This window comes from Uranotaenia lowii, chromosome 1, assembly GCF_029784155.1.
Source record: "Uranotaenia lowii strain MFRU-FL chromosome 1, ASM2978415v1, whole genome shotgun sequence".
Classification (NCBI taxonomy): Eukaryota; Metazoa; Arthropoda; class Insecta; order Diptera; family Culicidae; genus Uranotaenia; species Uranotaenia lowii.
Window position 1 is genome coordinate 28,541,887 of NC_073691.1, and position 21,737 is coordinate 28,563,623.

Here is a 21,737-nt window from a genome sequence, read left to right on the forward strand (position 1 = left end):
TTTCATCGGCGCGTCGTTTACTAAGATGAAGTAGAAGAGGATGAAGATGATCGTCGGTCGTTAGCTTAAGCTATTGGTCCATTGGGTTTTTTTTTCGAGAGAAAATTTGGACCTGTATGAGTGAAGTGATGCATAATTCATAACATTTTTTTCGACCGGGTGCAGTTTCTGCTACACAGCATCTCAATAACCTCGGTAGAAAATTTTTGTGAAGAGCGTAAAGTTAATTTCTCATAAGTTGATAAGCTAAGAGCTTAACTTTGAGGTTAGGTAATATCCGACCGAGGAAGAAGTCTTTCTTGCTCGGGCGAGGCGTGGCTCTATAGCTGTTGGATTGAAATTAGTTTTCCGTTGCGCGGTGGTGGTCTGCGATCGTCAGCCAGGACGGTCCGACAATTTCTCTCATTAATTTCCTTAGAGGCCAGGTCGCGACCAATTGGTTCCGTGTTTATTGTTCTTTTTGTCTTTTCTTCAACTAATCCTGCAGGGTAACAGCTTTTTCACGATCGAAATTGAGAAATTCGAGCCGTGACGCTAGATCGCTGGCGCTCGGCATGACAAAAACTAAATCACTGCGAGATAATTGATGATCTTTTTGCACGAGAACCACCACTAAAAATCTCAGGATTCGAGGTGGCGGCGATACTGTGACCCGGTGTCTAATCACCCCGACAGAAAACCTAATGTGGGATTAACCTGCGCTGACCTTCACGCCTTGCGATCAGCAGCGATAGGGGCCATTCACGACGACGCCATGAAATTTCCGCGCGTGGGTCAGCGAAGACCATCACCGGAATACCGGAGGAAGATCGTCAATGTGATTGTTGGGGCGTTTTAAACCGAGCTCATACGACTCATACGATGGACGGACGGTTAGAGCTTAGCTAAATCAACCGAATCAGGTCAGGTTCGAGTCCAGAAGAAATTGGAGTAGGTAGAGTTACAACCCGCTGCCAGCCACTATAAAGTTGAACACTTGGAGTTGAAGAGTGCGCTGAGAAAAAGCTAAATTGGATTCAGTCTGCTGAGTTGAGTATATTTTTCCAGTAGGATTAGGGCAGAAATCGAATATGGACACATGCACACACATCGTTTTCGGTTAAGGTTGGTATGTGGATCAGTTTTGTGTGCTTTCTGGAGTGGAACAAACCAGTGAGTAAATAACAGGTTCGAAGGTGTGTAGCCTACAAGTAGTTGGATGGTTTGTTTAGATTGATAGGTACATACATACCCAGCTAGTTAGTTGGGCAGTGGGTAATGAGCAGATTAAACGGTTTGACGTCACTCAACAACGAACGGTTTGTTTTCTTTAACCGCTTTTGAAAATAATAAGCCGTATAAAGTGTGGGACTCAAGTTTTAAACATCCCAAATTAATATTCATTTAAAAACATAATCAGAGCCAGTATGGGAGAGTGGGGAATCATGGGCCACTTTTTTCGTTGTTCCATAACTTCTTTATTATAAAATATAAAATGAAAATAAAAAATGGTATGGTTTTCTACATTTTCAAGGTATCATAAGATATATTTTTTTAAATTTTTATTATTTATTTTCCCCAAATTCTGACTGTTTGAAAAAAAAGCAGTATTTTTTAGATTTTGAAAAATGGTGGGGAATCGTGGGCCACCAAATCCAAATTGACCAAATAACATGCAAAGTTTATGAGTTGACCCAAAACTGTGATATAATAATTCATTTTGTTATTTTAAAGCAATTTCAGATGATGAAATAAAAAAGAGAGCTGTGTATGATCGCATAGATTCCAAAACCTGTCTCGCGAACGTTTTGGCAAAATTTCTTATATAGGATGGACAAAATATTTTTCATAACTCTTCATTTCGCATAAGAAAACTTTACAGATAGGAAAAACGTATTTTAAGTTCTGAATGTGTATAAAAACATAAAAATATAGGTGATTCAAGATGTGTGGCCCACGATTCCCCACAAGCTATGATTTGCAAATTGGTTGCGTTTGTGTGACTTATTGATGTTTCATCAAAAATTCCTTTTCCACGTGAAAGATCATGACAAAACTAAGATCATAAGCGTATGAGTATATTTTTGTCGTGCACTTTAGGTTCCCCATCGATGAAATTAGTGGGTGTTTTTTTTAATTATGTAGGTAAATTTTTCTAACTTTTTTTAGCTTGATAAATAAAAGAAGCTTATGTTGCGTATTTCAGTCAACAACATATAGGAATATATGCTCACGCAAAGCGACGTCGATGACAGTTAGATTGAGATTTTTATCTCAACACACATCTGAGATATTAAAAGTGACCCACGTTTCCCCATGGCCCACGATACCCCACTCTCCCCTACTTAAACTTATAGGTTCGTGATTATCACTTTTTCCATGTAATAAAGGGCGAACACGAAATTATTGCGACACCGAAAATGTCATCCCAATTTTATTTTATTTCATTTTAATGTTTAGAATCAAATTAAAATTTTAGGGTAGTTTTATACATATATTTACTTCAAAAATCGAAAGCAAAATTAATCGATGGAGCCTTGAGTGTAAATTGAACGCATTTTTGCTCGATGCCCTCCATTAGAGTCTTTTCAGTGTCATCCGGTACCAGTTTCTCAGTTTTTTTTCCATTTTCTTAACATGTCCTTCTCGACTTTGACTGTCTTCTTGCTCTTCCGAAGTTCTCGCTTCATTATTTATTGCCCAGTACTACTCCACCTGGCGCAGCTCCGGACAGTTTGGCGGACTCATGTTCAAAATGGACAGAATTGGCATCATACCACTCCAGGACACTTTTAGAATATTGGCATGATGCCAAATCTGGCCAAAGTAGCGGAGCTTCGTCGGGCTTCTGCAAGAACGGCAAAAGGCGCTTCTCGAGGTACTCAGATTTGTAGATCTCGCCATTTACTGTGCCCTTTGTCACGAAATGCTCACTCTTCAGTCCGCAACAGCAGATGGCCTGCCACACGAGATATTTGGAAGCGAACTTCGACATTTTCTTCTTCTTAAATTTGTCGTCCACATCGAACTTGCTCTTGCCGGTGAAAAACTCCAACTCTGGAGTTTGCTTAAAATCGGCTTTTATATACGATTCGTCGTCCATCACACAGCAGCCATATTTTGTCAGCATCTTTTCGTAGAGCTTCCGTGCCCGAGTTTTAGCCGTCGATTGTTTCCACTCATCGCTATTTGGGAAGTTCTGTATCTTGCATGTACATATGTAGTAACAGGTCAGGTACCTACAGTACCGTTCATAATTGTATTGAAATTGGAAGCACGCGCACTGTCACTTCGACTTTGAACTTCCATAACTTTTGACTCTGATGATATTTTTTGCGTTAGATAGATCAACTATTACACTATTATATCACAAAATTTGAGCTTTCTGGAGTTTGTGTGGCCTGAGATACAGTCATTCTACGAAAATCGGACTTTTTGGACTTTTCTCATTTAAACTGTAATATCTAAGAAACTACGCTACATTTTTTGTTGAAATTTTGCAAAGTGATTGTTGAAATGTAAAGCTATCATGTCTGAAGTTTTTGAAAAGTTTTATCGACGGGAACAAAAGTTACACGAGGTACAATTTTTCAGGCATGAACCTAAAAATGCGATTTCTATAGAATTATGGACGATTGTTTTCATAGGAAACTCCTATTTTATGTTTAACAACCAGTAAATCTATTTCAATTAAAAAATCAAAACAATATTGCGAGATTCTGATTTCAAAACACAAATAGTTATTTAATTTCATTTTTTCATTTCATCATTGCTTTTGCCAGACATTTTTTGACTGAGTTGTGGATGGAAACGATTATGTTCTCATGAATCGTCCAAAATTCTATAGAAATCGCATTTTTAGGTTCATGCCTTAAAAATTGTACCTCCTGTAACTTTTGATCCCATCAATAAAACTTTCCAAAAACTTCAGACATGCTTACTTTATATTTCAACAATCACTCTGCAAAATTTTAACAAAAAAAGTAGTTAAGTTCCTGAGATATTGCAGTTTGAATGAGAAAAGTCCAAAAAGTCCGATTTTCGTAGAATGACTGTATCTCAGGCCACACAAACTCCAGAAAGCTCAAATTTTATGGTATAACAGTGTGATAGTTGATCTATCTAACTCAGAAAATTTGATCAAAAAATATAATCAGAGTCAAAAGTTATGGAAGTTCAAAGTCGAAGTGACAGTGCGCGTGCTTCCAATTTCTATACAATTATGAACGGTACTGTAATTCCAGGTGTTTGAATTATTTGTTCTCTCGACTTGCGTTGGTTCGCCTCCACTTTCGTTGAACCACTTCGAGTTTGACTGCATGTAAACAATACACATCGATGAGAAAGTGTGCAAAATTTGGTTGATTTTAACCCAATGGTAAAAATGTTTTGCCCTGTTGAATGTGTCGCAATAAGTAGAAGATAAGTTCCGATACCGGTATTTCGATACCAACTTACTATCTTCTTCAGTAAGCGTTTCGAAAACGAAAAATCCGAAAGAAAACTCGCGTATATTTTGATAAACAAAAAATGTATAAGAATTTTGATTCGAAAACAAACGCCAATTTGACACGCCTTAATGACTATATGATTTAAATTTTGATTTCAATATAATTACATAAAATGAAAATAAAAAAAAATAAGAGAAGTCATTGATAATAATAAAGAATTTTATCTCTCCTTCTCATTTCAGGTACGTTATTCACCAAGTGATAAAAATGTCGCAGATACAGAGTTCATGTATAAACTAAGCTAGATGGCACCAAAAAACTTACTCTAAAGTTAAGTGGTAGGTAGACCGAATTGATATTGGTGTTTTGAAAGCCCTCAAAACCCTGTAGAAAAAGCTTTTTCAAGCTTACGTCTTAAATTTTAACATCTCAATGCTCTTTTCACGTTATAACTTCTTCAGAATTTTGTGTTGTGTATACACTACACGAACAACTTGTCTTATAATGGGATAAAAAGAAATGCTTCTTCTCTTTCATAATGGTATGCGCATATCAAAAGTGGAGGTGGAAGGAGAGTTGATCAGAAAGAAACATTGCAAAGATAGCAATAAAGTTTCTTTCTCATAAACATAGTTACGTGACGAATTTTGCCTAGGATAAATTAAGCTCCCTGACAACAACGCGTCGCAACGCAGGCTTTTTGTTTATGTTTATTATTCTTTTTTTCTTTCAAACTTGCAATGTTGTCGAGGATTGTCTATTCCTTATAATCGATTTATGTCATGCTATTGCAATCATTGATATTTTTTGGGTTGTGAATTTTTGCCATGCCTCCATGTCTTTCTCCACTTTGTGAGGCGAATTGAAACTTGTCAAACTTTGCCCGAAAAAAAACCATCGTTATCCTTGTTTTTCAGATTTCTCGATATTTCGAAAAAATAGAATTTTCGTATTGTACCAAACAATTCGAACAACTGTTCAGTTTTGCCACTCAGTTGAAGCAATACCTTTCCAGTTAAGCTGCAGTAACGTTGTTAAGGAACATAACTCAACTCGATATACGAATCAGTGCGACTGAGGTTCGAAGTTTATAAACTTTAGCCCCTTGGAAAGACCAACAATTTAGCTGGATGGATGCTGGATGCTGGCAAGAAACTGAGGAACGAAATAGCCGTAATTAAATAAAATACCTTACCAAGTTAAAACTGCACAAAACGAACAGTTTTACCGACGACGTGGTGGTCGATGCACGAAGAAATTGCCAATTTCTTTATGGATATGCCGGTAGGTACTTACTTATGGGGTGCGGGCAAAATGTTGTTTTTATTTTACCGCTTATTTAGCAGTTGAGGAGAAAAACTCAACCCGCTATGGATGTGTTGGATTGCTGGTGAAGCTGATGAGCACCTGATTAATGGCCGCCGGGCACTTGCGGCACTTTTCTTTTCCACTCAAACCTACCGAGTAGTTGTATATCAACACAATTAAGTGCAGTAAAATAAATGAAACATAACGTTTCAATTTACGATGCACAAAAATTGGCAACGGGTATTGCACCACGAGGAACATCTACATTGAAAAAAAAAATGACGCTTCGATCACTTCTCAATCACACCGAGGGAAATCCACTTTCGCCCAGATCTAAAGAGAAAGAGCCAGAAAAAAAAATCACCATGTGTCAAAACAATGAATGCTAATGGCAAATGTGCAGCACGGCCAAGGGGTCCAAATTCTGTTGCGTATGGTAATCATCACACGCTGCGGACACGCCTCAAATTCGGCCTGAATTTCTGCCGGGGGATCATCATCTTCTCACACCGCGTGAATTCCCAAAGTCCGTACCAATGCATGCTAGTAGGGGAAAGGTTTCCTAAATGGGCCTATCGGGTTAAATGACCCTACGGCTGTTTGATGAAATGGCTGACTAGACAGCTTATCTGACCAATGCATTTTGAGGGTGATACGCTTAGAACATAAGGCAAGAAAGAATTTTATTAATTTACAAACTCAAAAAAATTTAAAAAATCATACAAGGTTTTGATACATTTTGATGTAATATTTCGACTTTTAAAAATTATACGTAAAGAAGCTTAAAACAAAAACTAGGATGGTTTTTGTTTTTTTACTCAAATGAACTTAAGAAATTAAACATATTTCAGCTTTTGTGGAGGTTTAATAATGATTATATAGTGGAATAATAGAGTGTTTTTGTATGCCCCCATCATGTTTGTAAAATGCCTCCATCCTAAAATAACAGGTTAAATAGAATAAATAAATGATTTTTATCATTGAACCTTCAAATCTAAGCTCTGAATAACATCTTAAGAGAGAATTGAAGATCTAAAAACAGATTTGATAAAGTTTTTCTAATGGATGAACTGCCTCCATAGTATGGCAACCCTAACTTTTGTTTTATTCCATAAAATTATAATATACATAGATTTTTATAAAACTTCAGCTTTGTCGTACGGAAATTATTACTTTCTAGCAGTTTCAATGAAATTATACGGAAATATTGCCCAAAAAATAGAAATATTGTTCAAAACATAAATAGGCGCATTTAGCCCGCATGGTTTGAGGTTCGTCGTTTTAGACAACACTTACAATAAAATCGTTTTCTTGGAAACAGAAGAAAATTTTAACATAAAAATTACTCCATTGTATAGGAAACAGATGCCTGCACACGTGTATATAGTTTTTGTACACATATTCGATGTGATATTTGATTAAATCAGTGTTCTGCTTAATAGGCGCATATAGCCCGCTCCTCCCCTAGTATGTTTGCCGAATAATCCATTAGCCCACCAAGACAAATTATGGCTTCCGTGCTGCTGCTGCGGGGAGCCTGAATTAAAAACCCATTCCACACGGGTGCCATCACGTTGAGCTAACTATTGGTGGTGGCACCTGGATTGAATGAACCGCAAGATAATGATTTGTTTTGTGTTAGATTGTATATTTCGCGCGGCACCTTAGCCAGGTACCAGTTAGCTAGCTTTCTCGCTTCATTTTTGCATTACCGTGACGATAGACAGTAGCCGTCCTTTTAAAATGTTAAAAATTAGACCTGATTTCTTGTGGTGGCGATCCGTGTAGATGGAGGGACTTTATCGGCTTTACAAAAAAAAGTAAAAGTTAAGATTCAAACATAAATAAAAACTTTAAGAGGAAATTTGACATAGGAGCTCCGAGAATAATTCTTTAAATTTGAATGTCCCCCCCCCCCCCCCCCCCATATTTGGTATGGAAATTTTTTTTTAAATGTGTATGGTGGTCTCATACGCAAAATCGCACGTTCAGCTATATTGAAAAAGTTTTGAAAGCTGGCTGAAGTGTTTACGAAGCAGGGAGTTCAGGGATGTCAAGAGTTAGAGATAAAAAATTGGAGTAATTTAGAAAAAAAAGTTTGTGTATGTCTGTGCACAAGCGAAGACCACTAATTTAGTATCAAAGGTGCCGTTCAAATATTACGTAACGCAATTTTCGGTCATTCTCAACCCCGCCCACCCCCCTACGTAACACATTCGTCTCAGATTTTCTATCCTTAATCCACAAAGCGTAACAAACTCTTACAAATGTTTTCAAAAAATTTTAGATAACAAAGTGTAAATATTTTGTTTTTTAAATATTATTTCTGGATTGGTAGGGGAGAATGAGGATACTTGATCCCTGGGGATACTTGATTCCTTCCCTATATCTCGGAACAGGTGATTCACCTTTACGACTATATTGAAAGTACGTGCGTTCCGGTCGCTGGTTCGAAGAGAAAGAGAGCGCATTTCCCGCGATTCACACGCAGGCTACTTCGACGATTGCTAGCGGTAGCTATGGTAACTAAATGATTGCTATGGTTACAATGAGGGGAAAATGGGTGGTAGTGGGTTGCTATGGTTCCTTGGAAAGAAGCTCAGCCTACTGGGATTTATCAGAATCTTACAACAGGAATGTCTTACAAATATCAAATGTTCTAGGAAAATGAGCCAAACAGAACAAAACAACAAAACTGTTATCCTACAAATTTTAAAAATTTTAATTTTCGAGTTATTGAACTTTGTTTGAAATTTTTTACAAATTGTGGTTTGAAGATTGTTCCGGCGCAGTCACAATGAACAGCGGTCCAGAAGAATTAATAACGATAAAATACGAAGACATCAATGAATTACAAACAAAATACGAAGAAATACGAAAATTACGAAATAATACGAAAAAATGTCAAGTGAAATAGACATAAGGGAAGAAATTTTTTGTAATTAGTACACATAAAACATGAATTTCACCAAACACAATTTCACACAACACACAACACAAAACATTGAATTGCCAACACTGCACACCCACACCATAGATTTAAGAATGAGAAAAAACATGACGAAAAAGTGATAAGTGAATTCCAATACTAGTGTATAAGTGACATGTATATTTATTTATGCTTCAATAAAAATCACTTTTCTAAACCTATTCGCGCGCTACGGACGTGTTTTGCCACCGAAAATTCGATTCGTTCTCGGCCTTTTGTTTCGCTCCGCCATCGCTGGTCAAGTTGATGACCAAAGTTGTTCCTGCTATTTCAAATCCTTCGACGCCATTTGGGACCCAATTTCGTGGGACACTATCAACGGAATCCTGCGTCCGTACATGGTCCTTCGAGCCGGATTGAATCGCGCACGTACCTGCCAGGCCTGGGGAATCATTTTCGGCATTCACCACCAGCATCAGCAGCAGAAAGTGCACTTCGATCAGCAGCAGCAGAAGCAATTAATTTGCTCATCAGCACCAGCAGCAACAACAATCAATCACCGCGGAACCAACAGCATACCTGAAAGGAAGTATCGTTCCAGTACTTTGTGGTAATTAACACGAAATTACTTACGTTTTCGACTTCCAGGGGGGTTGGTCATCGGTCCCGAGTGCGTACTTGAGGTCTTCCCGCAATATTCGACGTTGAACGGAACAATTCGGACTTCATCGGAAACTTCCCGGGTGAAATTTTTTCGATTTCACAACAACAACAAATCGTAGGTTGGACCGGTCCGGTAAGTCATATGCCCACTATTCTTTCGCCGGAAACGGTTCCAAGTAAAAAGTTTGCACAATTGGTGCATATTTCGAATATTTTTTTATCATCAAAAATTGTTTGTCGGCCATTGCTGTAAGCCATAGAAGATAAATTTGGAGCTCACTATTAACCCTTCAAGTCCCAGAAGCACAAAAGGTGTCAAATTCAAAAATATTTTTGAAACTTTTTTTATTTTTGAATTTGATTGAATTGATTGTGGTAATCGATTTTTTTGGGAAAATTAACCCCCTCAGTACCATTGGAAAATATTTGGAAAACAAAAAAAATATTTTTCGGAATTTTTGCGGTTTTTTTTTAATTTTTTCCGCTGAGCAATGAAGAAAGAGGTAGAATTCAGAAAAAATATGGTAATTTACCGGCAGGCTAAGGATTCGATGGATCGTGCCATAAATTTCATGCAAAATTTCGACCCGGATACGCAAGTTGAGCAAGCTTTAGCTCGAAAAAATGCTCTTGAGAGCAATTATAAGAAATTTTGTCAAGCCTCATTGAATCTTGAGAGCCTTGAGGAGGAGGAAAATACTGGGACAGATTTCGCGAAGGATATGGCTGCTTTTGAGGAGGATTACTTCACGCTTAAAGCGTTTTACGCATCGCTAGAGGTACCCCGCACGCCAGCACCATTGTCAGGTTCATCGGGTAATTCTTTTCGGGCCCTGAAGTTGCCGGATATTAAACTGCCGGAATTCAGTGGCAGTATTTTACGGTGGTTTTCGTACTACGACACGTTCGACTCGTTAGTACATAACAACGCAGAGTTATCAGATGTGCAGAAGTTTCACTACCTCAAGTCGACTCTTCGAGGAGAGGCATTGAAACTTGTTGAGAAAATGTCTGTCACGGGTAACAATTATTCGGTGGCGCTGAAAATGTTGACTGATCGGTACCAGAACTTGAACATCCTGGTGCGCAGTCACATTGAGGCGTTGTTCAAAGTGGAAAAGGTGCGCAAGGAATGTCCTCGGGAATTAACAAGTTTGGTCGGCGACTTCGAGAACAACTTAGGAGTTTTGGAGAAGCTGGGCGAGAACACGAAAGGCTGGAGTTCACTTCTGGTGCACATGGTGTCATCGCGGCTGGATCACAACACGCTTCGCGAGTGGCAACGAGCAGCGGATAAAAAAAAGATGCCAACCTACGAAGAGCTGATCAATTTTATCCGTGAGTACGTGATGGAGCTAGAAACTTTGCAGTCCGATCGACCAGTGCGTGACTCCAGACCCAATCTCCAGAGCGTGAATGCTGCTACCGACGTCAAATCCAACGACAACTGTGCGGCGTGCGGGAAGGGACATCGTTTGTATTTCTGCGAGCAGTTCAAAAACATGCCGGTTACTCAACGTGCTGCGATAGTGAAAAAATCTGGATTGTGTGTCAACTGCCTCTTTGGAAAGCATTCGTTCGCTACCTGCAAGTACGGAGCCTGCCGAGTATGCGGAACCAAGCATCACACGCTACTACACAATCCAGATGTCGATAAAGCAAGAGGATCCGGCACAAATCAAGTTCCGAAGCAGCCTTCCGTTTCCAATTTCGCTGGTGTCGATAGTTCGCTTCCTGTTCCTGTTCCTCTCAGCCTCTCCGCCAATACGCACTCGGGGACCAAACGTCTCGACCTCTCCCCTTCGAACCAAGTATTTCTCGCCACTGCTGTTGTCAAAGTCCTCGGTCCAAAGGGTACTTCGTTCCTCGCTCGAGTTCTGCTTGATAGCGCTTCGCAGCCGAATCTCATGACTGAAAGGTTTCGTCGTCTTCTGAATTCGCGGAAGACTCCAGGGAACACAGAGATTGCTGGCATTGGTGGAAATATTTCTGCAGTTTCGCTGTTTTCGACTGTCGCTACGGTTGCCTCACGGTTCAACAACTTCCGAGTTCCGCTGGAGTTTATTGTGATGGATAAGGTGACCAGCGATCTTCCAACTTGTACCATCGATGTTCACGATTGGGCCATTCCGGAGAACATTCGTCTCGCCGATCCATCGTTTGCTACGCGTGGTCCCATCGATATGGTGATTGGTGCACGGGTTTTCTTCGAGCTCTTGCGAAGCGGTCACTCCAAACTTGGCGACGGAAAACCGATGCTCCAGAATTCGGTGTTTGGTTGGCTCGTATCCGGTTTTCACGACAGCGGTTCCAATGCTGATGAAGTTCGGGTCCATTGTAACCTGTCGACGTTCCACGATCTTGAGCAGAGCGTTAGCAGATTTTGGGAGCTTGAAATGTGCCAGACAAATTCTACGTTGTCAGTTGAGGAGCGCCTTTGTGAGAACCACTTCGAATCAACAACTCGCAGGGATGATTCCGGGCGTTACATCGTTAGTCTGCCCAAAAAACCGGAACTCATCGGTCAGCTGGGAAATTCGCGTGCTATCGCCACTCGTCGATTCTATTGCCTCGAAAAACGTCTTGAGCAGAATTCCGATCTCAAGGCACAATATTCCTCGTTCATGTCCGAATATCTTGCGCTTGGACATATGAAATTGGTTGATGCTGTCGAGGATGTTCCGGGTCGCCATTTCTATTTGCCACATCATGCTGTCTTCAAGCCGGACAGTTCTTCTACGAAGCTGCGAGTAGTGTTCGACGGTTCCTGCAAAACCACTTCGGGTTTTAGCCTCAACGATTTGCTGCTGAAGGGTCCAACTGTTCAGGATGACATGATTTCGATCATTCTACGGTTTCGGATGCATCCTGTTGTCGTAACAGCTGACGTGACGAAAATGTACCGCCAAATCTGGGTAGCAGAGGAAGATCGGGCTTATCAGCGGATTCTCTGGCGTGAATCTTCTTCGGAACCACTTCGTACGTACGAGCTCACGACGGTCACTTATGGCACCACCACTGCACCGTACCTGGCAACACGATGTCTGCAGCAAATAGCCGACGATGAAGCCCAGAATTTTCCGAAAGCAGTTCCCGTAGTCAAACAAGGTTTCTACGTTGACGACGTTATGCGTGGGTTCGACACAGTGGAGGAAGCAGTCACAGCTATACGAGAAACGTCTCTGATGCTGAATTCCTGTGGTTTTCCTCTCTGTAAATACGCATCCAATGTTCCAGAAGTAGTTGAGCAGTTTCCAGCAGAGCTTCGAGAACAGGCCTCCGTTTTGGAACTTGATCGTTCGTCTCCAATCAAAGCACTCGGCTTATTTTGGAAGCTTACCTCCGATGAGCTTCTGTTCAAAGTTCCTGAATGGCCAGACGTCCCTTCGACCAAGCGAAATATCCTGTCGTATATCTGCAGCTTGTTCGATCCGCTTGGGTTAGTTGGTCCGGTGATTGTTCGTGCGAAAATGCTGATCCAGCTCCTTTGGGAAATGCAGTTAGGCTGGGATGATCCGGTTCCCACAAGTACTTCCGACCAGTGGATGGAGATATCATCGCAGCTCCCGATTTTGTCGCAGCTTTCGATTCCTCGCTTCGTGTTGACGGAGAAGCTAGCCACTTTAGAGCTTCATGGGTTTGCTGACGCTTCACTGCGTGCATATGGTGCCTGCATCTACCTTCGTTCGATATCCGCATCGGGTGCTGTCACTGTCCGCCTGATGACAGCAAAATCCAGGGTTGCCCCAACTGAGAAGCGTAGACCTACCCTCGCACGTCTGGAGTTGTGTGCTAGTCTTCGTTTGGCCAATCTACAGAATCAACTGCTGGAGAGCCTTCAACTCCAATGTCCCCGGTTTCTGTGGTCGGATTCTACAATCACGCTGCACTGGATTTCGCGTGATCCATCGAATTGGAATTCCTTCGTTGCCAATCGGGTTTCGCAGATTCAGCAGTTAACTGAGAACGCTACGTGGCTGCATGTGCCTACTGAAGACAATCCGGCTGACCACATTTCGCGTGGTTTGACTCCAGAATCCATCGTTGGCAATGAATTGTGGTGGAATGGTCCGAAATGGCTGCTTCGTCCTCCTCAACATTGGCCTGCGTCCGCGTATTCCTGGAAAACCCAGCCGCCGCCAGAAGTAGACACCGAGAAAAGGAAAGCCGTTCCTATTTCCGCAGTTTGCACTCACCAAGAGTCCTGGACCCGAGAAACGTTGGGCTATTTTGATAGCTACTACCGCCTACTTCGAATCATCGCCCTTTGCAAGCGTTTCATGAATAACTGTAAGTTATTGGAACATGCACGCACCGTAGGATTTCTGGCACCTTCCGAGATTCGTTCGGCAGAGCTGTCACTTCTGCAATGCGTGCAGCTCGAAGAGTTCGCTGAAGATCACAAACGTTTACGGCAAGGCTCGACCGTTTCGCAGAAATCTCCGTTGCTGAAACTTCGCCCGTTCATGGACCAAAATGAACAGTTGATTCGTGTGGGAGGTCGCCTCAAAAACGCTCCAATTCCATTCGACCGAAAATATCCGTTTCTCATTCCGAAGAAGCATTTCATCACGGATCTTATCTTCATCGACGCCCATGAAGAAACGCTTCACGCAGGACCTTCGCATCTATTGGCAGCAGTTCGTCGTCGTTACTGGCCAATAGATGGTCCAAATAAAGCCCGTAATACAGTCCACCAATGCATCGTCTGTTTCCGCAACAAACCGAGATTCGCTCAGCAAGTTATGGCACATCTTCCTGCTGTACGCGTTACACCATCGCTTCCATTCACCAGTACCGGAGTTGATTTCATGGGTCCAGTGTACTTGAAACCTCCTCGCAAACAGGGCCCAATCAAATCCTATATTTGCGTCTTCGTTTGCATGGTTACCAAGGCCGCACATCTCGAACTGGTAATGAGCCTCACATCCGACGCTTTCATCGCAGCGCTGAAACGATTCTGCTCCCGGAGACGACGTCCATCAGATATTTACTGCGACAACGCCACGAATTTCGTCGGCGCCAAGAACCAGCTGGAAGAACTTCGTGTTCTCTTCCTGTCGCAACGGCATCAGTCCGAAATTGCCAGAACAACAGCCCGAATGGGAATCGCTTTCCATTTCATCCCACCACGCTCACCCACCTTTGGAGGGTTGTGGGAAGCTTGCGTCAAGTCCGTGAAACATCACCTACATCGCGTGACTCTTGATGTCCTTCAGACTCAAGAGGAAATGACCACTACGGTCGCACAAATCGAAGCGTGCCTCAACTCCCGGCCGCTTACTCCCCGTTCCAACGATCCCACAGACCTCGAGGCCCTAACTCCAGGCCATTTCCTAATCGGTGGTCCAATCCTAGCTCTTCCCGAACCAAACCTTACCTCGTTACCCTCCAATCACCTGTCCCGCTGGCAAGACCAACAGCGTGTTCTCCAAACGCTTTGGGATCGCTGGTACGTAGAATACTTGCCCACTCTACAGCGTCTCCAAAAATGGCCCGGTAAACACCCGAATCTAGCCGTCGGTGACATGGTTCTGGTCGAAGACAACAACTTGCCTCCTACGAAATGGCCCATCGCTCGAGTCCTGAAGACGATTGTTGGCGACGATGCGTGTGGCAGAGTTGCAGACGTGCTGTGTGATGGAAACCAAATCCACCGTTGCTCAATCCGCAAAATGTGCCCGCTCCCACATTGCGAAGCCTCCACAGTCACGGAATCCGAGCGTCAGCCTTCCGCTCCGAGCTGCACTCCCCAACCATCTCCCACAATTGATCTTCAGGCTCCATCCACACTTCCGGCCGCTGCTCAACTTTTGGCTCCGAACAGCGAGATTGGTTCCGACGACGACAACGACGAGTAATCATCCTGGGTTCCATCGCAGTACACATCGTTACAGCCGTTCCTTCCAATCGAGATGCTGTTGAAATGAACATTTCAAGGGGGGCGGCATGTTCCGGCGCAGTCACAATGAACAGCGGTCCAGAAGAATTAATAACGATAAAATACGAAGACATCAATGAATTACAAACAAAATACGAAGAAATACGAAAATTACGAAATAATACGAAAAAATGTCAAGTGAAATAGACATAAGGGAAGAAATTTTTTGTAATTAGTACACATAAAACATGAATTTCACCAAACACAATTTCACACAACACACAACACAAAACATTGAATTGCCAACACTGCACACCCACACCATAGATTTAAGAATGAGAAAAAACATGACGAAAAAGTGATAAGTGAATTCCAATACTAGTGTATAAGTGACATGTATATTTATTTATGCTTCAATAAAAATCACTTTTCTAAACCTATTCGCGCGCTACGGACGTGTTTTGCCACCGAAAATTCGATTCGTTCTCGGCCTTTTGTTTCGCTCCGCCATCGCTGGTCAAGTTGATGACCAAAGTTGTTCCTGCTATTTCAAATCCTTCGACGCCATTTGGGACCCAATTTCGTGGGACACTATCAACGGAATCCTGCGTCCGTACAAAGATCTTTTTTTATCACTTTAAAATATTTCTCAATAGCAATAGTAAACTCTCAATTTTATTTGAGAAGAAGTTTTCCAAAATGTATAAAGATGTATTTTTCATCTGAATGGATCGTGATCATTGGTTATCATGAAATTACTAATATTTGACCAATAATTAATGATTATCGAGTAGTTATCTGTTAAATAGGACTAAATATACTGTTTTTATCTAAAGTATGCAGTGACTCTAGGGTAGAAGATAAACTTTTATAATTCTCTTTGCCTGATACTTACAAACTGTGAGATGAGAACTGATATGGCAAGAAACAGTCAACGGACCTTCTAGCTTCGGATTTCATTAGATTTTTGCCTAGGGTCAGGGCACCCTGAATAAGGGACCAAGTCTCCTTTAGTAAAGGATCAAGTGTCTTGTAACTTTTAAAATAACGCAATTTCTTAGTCTCACGAATATGTTTCTAGCTCATCTACGAGTTCATATATCGTTCTAATTTTCTGAGAATATTAACTTGAAATTACACGTTGTCAGAACATGCAAAAGACGGCGAGTTGCTAAATTTTCCCTTAAAAGATATGATGAAAATAAGAAAAGGGGATCAAGAATCCCCATCCTCCCCTATATATTGATAGATAATTGAATCCTTTTATTTTTACAAATTTTTGTCCCGATAAGAGTCATGTCCCTATTCACTCTATTTTACAGTAACATGAAACGCTACTTTTATGCCGATTTTAACAAAAAAAGTTATAATTAGATAGGTGAAACAAATGTAAATTCATACAAGAATTTTTTTTAATCTGGCTTTAATGAATTATACTTATTTGCACAAATCAGGGCAAAATTTCTTGATTCTATGAGATCTTGGTTTGACGGAAGCAGCTTATTTTCGAAACCGCTTCGGCGCGCATCAAAAAATCTGAAACTTCTCAATAATTTTGATCCTTCAAATCACACAAAATCAACGGAGAAAGAGAAAAAGAGAAAAGAGAAAAATCTTTTACATGTTTTATGTTATTTTGAAAATCAATTTTTTTTTGTTGGAAAAAGTGTAAATGTTGACAACTTCTACACAATAATTGATTAAAATATATGGATTGATTTGTTTTGGAAATTTGGGGTTGTTTTAAAAAGCAAACAAAAACAGTCACAAATGAGTGAATTCACGTCACTAAAAAAGGAAACTTTTAGATTAAGAAAAAAAGCAATTTCAAATCTGTCTACTTTGACATCCGGGGAGGGGGAATCACTTTTAAAAGTGTAAATAAATTTGAAGGCTCAAGGAGGGTTCAAAATAATTCGAAATTTCGTGACGTGAATTCAGCTACTACCCTGTTCTGTTTCGCGGTGACCAGCGAGTTTCCAGTTTCAAATTTCCGGTTCTTTTCCCAGTTTTTCCGTAAGACAATTTATGATTTCCCCGGTTTTAGATAACAAAAAAAAATCTGTATATCGGTTTTTCACCAAAGAAGTAGACATTTATGTGTATGAATATTTTTTTGAATATTTTACAGAAAATAAAAAAAATAACAAATTGAAACAAATTTGCAGCTTCAAGAAAATAGTTGTAGTAGAAAATAATTCTAGTATTTTGCGAAATCTCGTCGAATATTGCCACCTTCTTCTCAGCCTTTGACTACAACTTCGTTATTTGTAAAATTTATTTTCACAATTTTGGATTTTATAAAATAAAACTTCTAGGGTTTTTGGTAATGAATTCTTAATAAATATGATGCCGAAACATAGGTACACATATGATTAGTATTTTTTCACATTTCTTTCCAAATGAAGAATGCGGTATCAGTAAAAAAGCAAAATTTAAAAATAACACAAACCAAAAAAATTCGAGTTTTATTAGATATTGATTAAAATATATTATTAAAGAAATGAAAACTTGAAATATGGTTCAGATAAAAAGTGTACCTACGTTTACTTTCGTTTTCCAATTTAAAATAGCCAAATATTAGTCAATTTCATTTCATCCTCATTTGTTCAACATATTCATTCGATTATTTGGTTTTCCGTACATTTTTAATATTTTTTTTTATTTAATTTTTGATTATTTTGAGTATTGGTTCAGCATGCGTGTCTTTGATGAAGTTTTGAACATAATAAATTCTAGGCCTAGGTGTTAAGCATCAATCTCAAGTTTCGAAATAAGAATTCAGTAAAACACTATCAAAATATGAGTGCAATGTTATTAAAATTTTTGATTTTTTTAACTTATTTCTTCATCCAGACTTTCAGGTTTATTTTTTTTCTTAAGATCCGTAAAGAAAATGCACTAAGGTATGAAATATATTATTCTTACATTAATTAGATAACGCTAATAAAGCAAATTAAAAAACTATAATCTAAGCTTCAAATTTTTAAAGGTTCTTTTTCATGCAAAATACATTTGTTACTATTCGTACACAATGTACGAAATAGTTTATTCACGAGAATATTTTCTTCTACGTTTCCTTATTTTAAAAAGCCTGTATGTTCTCCCTTCCACACATCGACGGATCCATACTTTTAGATAGCAAGCGCGTATCTATGACGTCACGTATAATTTGACGTCATATTACCGATAATCTCGATTTTAGTGATTGCTGGTTGTGGCTAGCAAGCCAAATTGACACGTTTTTTGGAGTGATGATTTGATGATAATTACTATGAAAATTTATTTTTCAAACTATTTTGTTTTTTTTTTCTTTCTTTTATAGACTGAAGAAGGAAAAAAATCAATTTTTTAAAGATAAAAATCATTTCAATTGTACTGCTTAGTTTCACAAAAACGTGAAAAACAAAGTTTACAAAAATTTACACAAATACACACAAATCCACAGACATCATCAGAACTCGTCGAGCTGATTCGATAGGCACCTATAAAGGTATATCTAAGACCCATAATTAATGATCTCCAAAATCGACCGATAACTATACCTTTCTGTAAAAAAGGCAAAAACGTATGAAACATTTTGAGACTGAAACACTGAAAATGTAAGCGCTGCTGAGCAAAGAAATTCCGATATTTGAAAAAATATCTTGATTTTTCACCATATTTTTCTCACGTAATGTAAAGTGTACTTTGAAATGTAGAGCTTCTGGGGGAAAAATATTCGTGTTGAAATGAATGAACTTTAAAATTCAATAGATTTATTTATGAGAAAAAAACAAATCATACAGAATTTTCCCGGTTTTGATTCGAGATTACTGTTTTTTCTCGGTTTCCCGGTACCATTTTCAATTCTCGGATTTTTCCGGTTTTCGAATATTTGCGACCGTTTGCCACTATTTTTTTCATTTTCAAAAAGTAAATCGGTTGACTTCTAGAATGATACCAATTCAGAAAGGTCCGGAAAAAAGATTTCACGTCACGGTGGAATATATCTTCTGCTTACCTTGGCACGATGGACGGTGCGGAGAAGGAATCCCACTTCTTTGACCACATCCCAAACTGAGGCAGTCTTCCTACTGGTGGCGTATGTACGTATGACTTTCCGGTCCAAAATTTTGTCCACCGGACCCGATTTCCACCCAGATTGTTTTGTCCACGAAGCTGCTGCACGATATTTTTGTCCCTTGCTTCTCATTTTCACGAAAATTATAAAAACTGGAGCTCACGACACACAGAGTTTTAAGTTAAACTGTAATCAACAATAAACAGCAGAAATCAGCTGTTCAAACGTCATCGGGAATGAGCAGGGTTTTATCAAAATCATGCTTAGACATAACGAGACAACCTATAGACCAAAAATTAAAAAAAAATGTATTAGCAGAATTCATTGTTTTTCCAAACGTTGTTTCTATTAAGTTTTTGTACACTTCGAAAAGCCTTCATACAAGGGCAGTTGATTTTCTTCCAACTTTCGCTTGAAGGTATCCTTAGCAATATGAGAATTTAGCTATGAACAATTCCAGCTACCGCATGTCAAAAAATGGCCCATTGAAACCACACAATTATCATAAATCAATTCCAACTATCGGTCGCCATTGTTTGTCCGGAGGAAAGTATACTCATTGAATATTGATCCCATTTTCTCCCGTGTTTCACCTTGATTTCTTTATCTTAAACTGCGGTGCTGAAAAGCCTCAATCGAGAGAGGCGACATCTCAATACGAAAATAAATATAACGACTACCAATCGATTTATCGATGATCGTTGGCAAGTAAACGGGACCAACAACGAGAGATTGTTGGCCCGATGATAGATGGGCCCTGACGGAGGTGGACAATTGCTTTTTTATGACCCACCACAACGGCATTCCGGCAGCTTTATTTTCTTGTGGTTGGTGGTTTTGTGGAGAATTGACAGTTTAGAAACTGGGCGCTATCCATCGAAGAAGTAAACATAGGAACGGGACTTTGATGCACGTGGGTTTTCTCATGATTTTCTTATTCGCCTAAGGAGTGGCCAACTTCCGCAGATTTGCACCGTTGTGTTTTATGTTTTGTTCAAACACCTCAAGACATGAGAAACTTTTTCTAGCAGATATCGTTTGTTTTTTGCTTACCTATCAATCAGCTTCCGACGATTTGCGCAGGGAAACGTCCGTTAATCGATCGTTCGATCTTTGCAACTCTATTTAACGAAGCTTTCCGTTCTGTTTCTTTTCTTCTCGAATTTTGATGCTGCAAACTGGGAAGTTAATTATAGACTTACTTAGTTGCCATGTTGAAAGCTTTAGGTCAAGTGTTTGCTAAACGGTACTTGTGAAATTAAACTGACATTCTAACTTTGTAGGGATTAAAAGGAAAGCAAAAGTGTTCCAAAACGTTCAATCAAGTGAATGGTAAGTTTCCACTGCTGTTTTTTTTGGTTTTGGAAATCGGTTACATGCAATAAAAATGCATTCAGGAACTGAAAAAAGGCCTAGCGGGCACCCATTTCCTTCAAACATTTATAACAGATTTTTGGTAAAATAATTGAGGCAAAAACGAATAACATTTGACAAAAAAAAATTAAAACAAATTATGTTTGTAACTAAGGCTATGATCATTTAGTATCCGGGCACTTTATTTCGGTGATAGCTACGTTAATTGAGCTCGGATCTGCAAAACTTTAGTAGCGTTTTGTTGGTTATGAAAAGGACTATCTTGCCTACACAGTTAGAAAAATCCTTGTAACATTACATGCAACTGCATGGGTAGAAGGGAATCGGGTATTTACATGTATCTGTACGGCTTAATTCATGTAAACTTCCCATCGCCTTCAACTGATTTGTTTACTGTAAACCTACATTTCCAATCATTCTTTTTGGTATGGTTGTTCATCCAATAAGAAAAGCATCGATATTTGTCGATAAGAGATTTTAATATCTTACACATACATTTTATTTGATCCACACAAGAAAAATTGGTATTCAATAAATTTTCACGAATACCGGGTTTTTTTGGTGCTATTCCCCCGACGACGGCAACGGCGATTGACATGTTGGTTGGAAAATAAGTTGTCAGTAGCTTGGAGTAGCCGGAGCTTTCGTTGAATTCATTCATTTTTTTCTGGAACAAATAAAATTGATATAATAATTTCAAAAATTAGAAGGGTATTAAGTTTTATTTCTCACTTACTTGCTTTAAAACTCAGCATACACCACCTCGGTTCGAACAGAAGCGAACAGCACTCGAGCAGGTACAACAAAATACGGTCGAACGTTGCGAACGCTAAAATTTACATGAAATTGCAAGCTAATTGATGAAGCTCGCTTTCGTTGGGAATCCAATAGGAACGAAAACAAAACAGAATTGGCAAACTGACGTTGACGCTGGATTTCGCATGCGGTGACATGTAAAGTTCATCTTAGCCTTTAAATGTTATACTCTTTTTCATATTTTTCGTAGCGATGATGTGAAAATGTGCAATGTAAGATTACATTTTTCTTTCTGTGTATTTTTGATCGATTTTTAAATTAACGTGTGTTTTA

At 39.5% G+C, this 21,737-nt stretch overlaps 2 protein-coding genes across 2 annotated transcripts in view; both read left to right on the plus strand.

Annotated features, from left to right (window-relative positions):
• Nucleotides 1-21,737, plus strand: part of LOC129739551 (uncharacterized) — a 98,429-nt gene that overhangs the window by 33,452 nt on the left and 43,240 nt on the right. The window lies entirely within an intron of this gene.
• Nucleotides 9,852-15,191, plus strand: LOC129758753 (uncharacterized). Its single transcript, XM_055756364.1, has one exon. It carries the CDS (start codon nt 9,852-9,854, stop codon nt 15,189-15,191), a length of 5,340 nt encoding a protein of 1,779 aa, XP_055612339.1.

Bases quoted from the DNA above. Each gene is read 5' to 3' on its own strand.
- LOC129758753 (XM_055756364.1), top strand. From the start codon at position 9,852: ATGGTAATTTACCGGCAGGCTAAGGATTCGATGGATCGTGCCATAAAT.